The sequence below is a fragment of the Hyalella azteca genome, unplaced genomic scaffold (genome assembly GCF_000764305.2).
Source record: "Hyalella azteca isolate HAZT.00-mixed unplaced genomic scaffold, Hazt_2.0.2 contig7811, whole genome shotgun sequence".
In the NCBI taxonomy this organism is placed as follows: Eukaryota; Metazoa; Arthropoda; class Malacostraca; order Amphipoda; family Hyalellidae; genus Hyalella; species Hyalella azteca.
This window is the reverse complement of record NW_025937925.1, coordinates 5132-7800: the sequence shown is the minus strand read 5'-3', so window position 1 is coordinate 7800 and position 2669 is coordinate 5132. Positions and strand designations below refer to the sequence as shown.

At 37.3% G+C, this 2669-nt stretch overlaps 1 protein-coding gene across 1 annotated transcript; it reads right to left on the bottom strand.

Moving 5' to 3' along the window:
• Positions 1 to 135: 135 nt before the first annotated feature.
• Positions 136 to 2290, bottom strand: LOC108677868 (nitric oxide-associated protein 1; the record flags this gene model as incomplete). The annotated part of the gene is given in 3 exon segments (XM_018166171.2): positions 136 to 265; positions 837 to 940; positions 1307 to 2290. Coding segments are annotated over 3 exon segments (1138 nt in total), but the record flags the coding sequence as incomplete, so codon positions are not given.
• Between the last annotated feature and the right edge of the window lie 379 nt (positions 2291 to 2669).

Here is a 2669-nt window from a genome sequence, read left to right as displayed (position 1 = left end):
CACACACCATGAGCAGCACACACATCATGAGCAGCACACACATCATGAGCAGCACACACATCATGAGCAGCACACACATCATGAGCAGCACACAACATGAACAGAAACATAAGCATAACCCTTAGCAGTACTGACTGATAATCTGCATGATGTTTGGGTTGATGGAGCAGGGAGCATCAGTGAGGTCCACCAGCAACAGCACCAAGCAGTTCTTGTCCCTGATGGGCCGTAGGATGTCCAAGTATGACTCGGGGGACACTCGAACCTGGAAGACGTCCATTTTGTAAAGATAGGATATTGATGAATGAACAATCTATACAGCTATAAAAGACTTATTTTAGAAATTTTATACTACAATGTGGTGCAAGTACGAGTTTCTGAACCTGGGAGACACCATTTTATAATGTAGGGATATTAATTTGCAAAGAATATGCTAATGAAATGTTATACAACTCAATCTTAAAATAATTTTTTCAGAAAAACCTCATAGAATCATTATTGTCATTTTCTAAGCTCACTCAGGAGGTATCCAATCAAGTTAATTTAGGAAATCACTTTCAAGCACAATTTTTAATGAATTTGTGATTGAACATTAATGGTGCCAATATTTTTATTGCGTAGTTAGTTAACAACTTTTATTGTCTGCCAATTCATCATGAATTTCCATAGAAAAAGCTAAATAATTAGTGCATGATGATGAGTAAGACTGCTGAAGAATCAAAAAGTTGATTCCATTTAAAAATGAAATAACTGAAAGTGAAAATACAACACCTGGAAGTGAAATTTTAATGACATAAATACAAATATTCCAGGAATAGTGATCATTCAAGTCTGACCTGCAGAGCAGTGTTGTGCACCGTCAGGAAGTAACAGCGAGCACAAACTGTTGAGGACAGCACGGCTTTTGGCACTCCAACAATCATCTCGCGTGGTTTGTATCCTTACATTGACATTACAACAAATTACTCATAAGTCATTATGAAATCAGAGAATTACATTTAATTGGCAGAGAATACTATTCAACTGGAAAATAGACATAGCAACTATTACTATTATATCACTATAATACAGTATATGCACTTTCTGTACTGAAGTTTGTACCCTTCATAAGGTTCACCGACTAACAAAAAATATCACATACGGTATATCACAGCTGGTAAAATAGCTAGTAATGTAAATGAAATTAATTTTCATGCAGTTGCAAATTGTAGGCAAGGGTTAAATCGCCTCTCAGTAATTTTAATTCACAATGAAGCAGGACCTGAGGCCATTAGTATAATGAAGGCAAGATGAAATAAAGACTAACCTGGGATGGAAGGGTCATGGCAGTGGAAAAGAGCTCCACAGCCCCCACAAGGAACAGATGTAGCAGGGATTTTGGGGTCAGAAGTACCAAGCTGCTGCCACATCTCCTGCTCAGCAGCACTTGGATCTTCATAATATGCATTGCCAAACACGCGCACCACACGTTCCATGGACATTGCATGACGGATCTCAGTACCCAAGTGTGTTTCTGGCTGAGATTTCAGGCTTACAGCTGGAATGTCTCCATAATTGTAGTCTTCCATACGCATAGCCATGTCTGTTGTAGTGCTAATGGTTGGGAGGTCATTGTTGTCTAAGGGGTTTTCTTTCACTTCAGAGCATTCAACTTCCATGTATTGAGATAGTGGAAAATTACTCTGTGTTATGGATCTTTCTATAACTGGAAGAGAACTTAGTTCATTCATGGGTGATGATTGGCTATGCATTTGAACAATTAGTGGGGCTGATGTCTCAGACAGTTGCTTCGAGTACAGTTTATAAAACTTTTGAATTAATTTTCTTCGGCAGTTATAGGACAAAGATCCTACTTTTTCATTAATGTAGGAATTGTATAATAGATAGTCAGAATGTAAATAATGTATTATAGGGGAGATAGATAAAGCTTTTGAATCAAGTTGAGCCTTAATATTTTTCAATGAGGCATTTTTGCGATATGGAGAAAATCTTGCCAGTTTCATTTGTGATTTATTGTTGCTGAATTGTGCTTTGGCAGGCTTTGCATTGCCTGCAGAACTCTCTAAACTTTTAGGCTCAGCCTGCTTCTTCATGTGCAGTGCAGTACAATATGAATGAATATCTGTTCCATTCCTTACAGCACATCCTCCAATCCTGTAGGCTTCACTGACCAACACAGAAGTGCATTGAGCTCTATGTAAACAATACATTGCTGCTTACTTCAAACACAGTATTTTAATAGGTACTGAAAGAAAAAAAAAACAAGCTTAAAAGTGGATTATCACAAGACAAGACACTTAATACAGACAAGGTCATGCAAACACAAATTAGGCTATTTAGAATAGGTATATCTTACTGTCACCTGTACTTGAAATTTTGGTAAAAAGTAAAACAGGTACTGTACCAGCTCTGCACCTGTGGGGAATGATAATCACACCCACCAAGTGCAGAGATAAGTTCATACTCCAAAAAGGTGGAAGGTCCATTAAATTTTAGCAAAACTCATCTGTGACAGGAAAAATACAAATGATATCACAACTCACCATCACACATTAATGTAAATTTCATATTTTGCAGCTTGATCATGTGAGTAATGTAACATGTAATTTCATGAACAATTACACCAGAGAAAATCATTCCTGCAGAGATCTTGGTGGTCTAAAAAATGA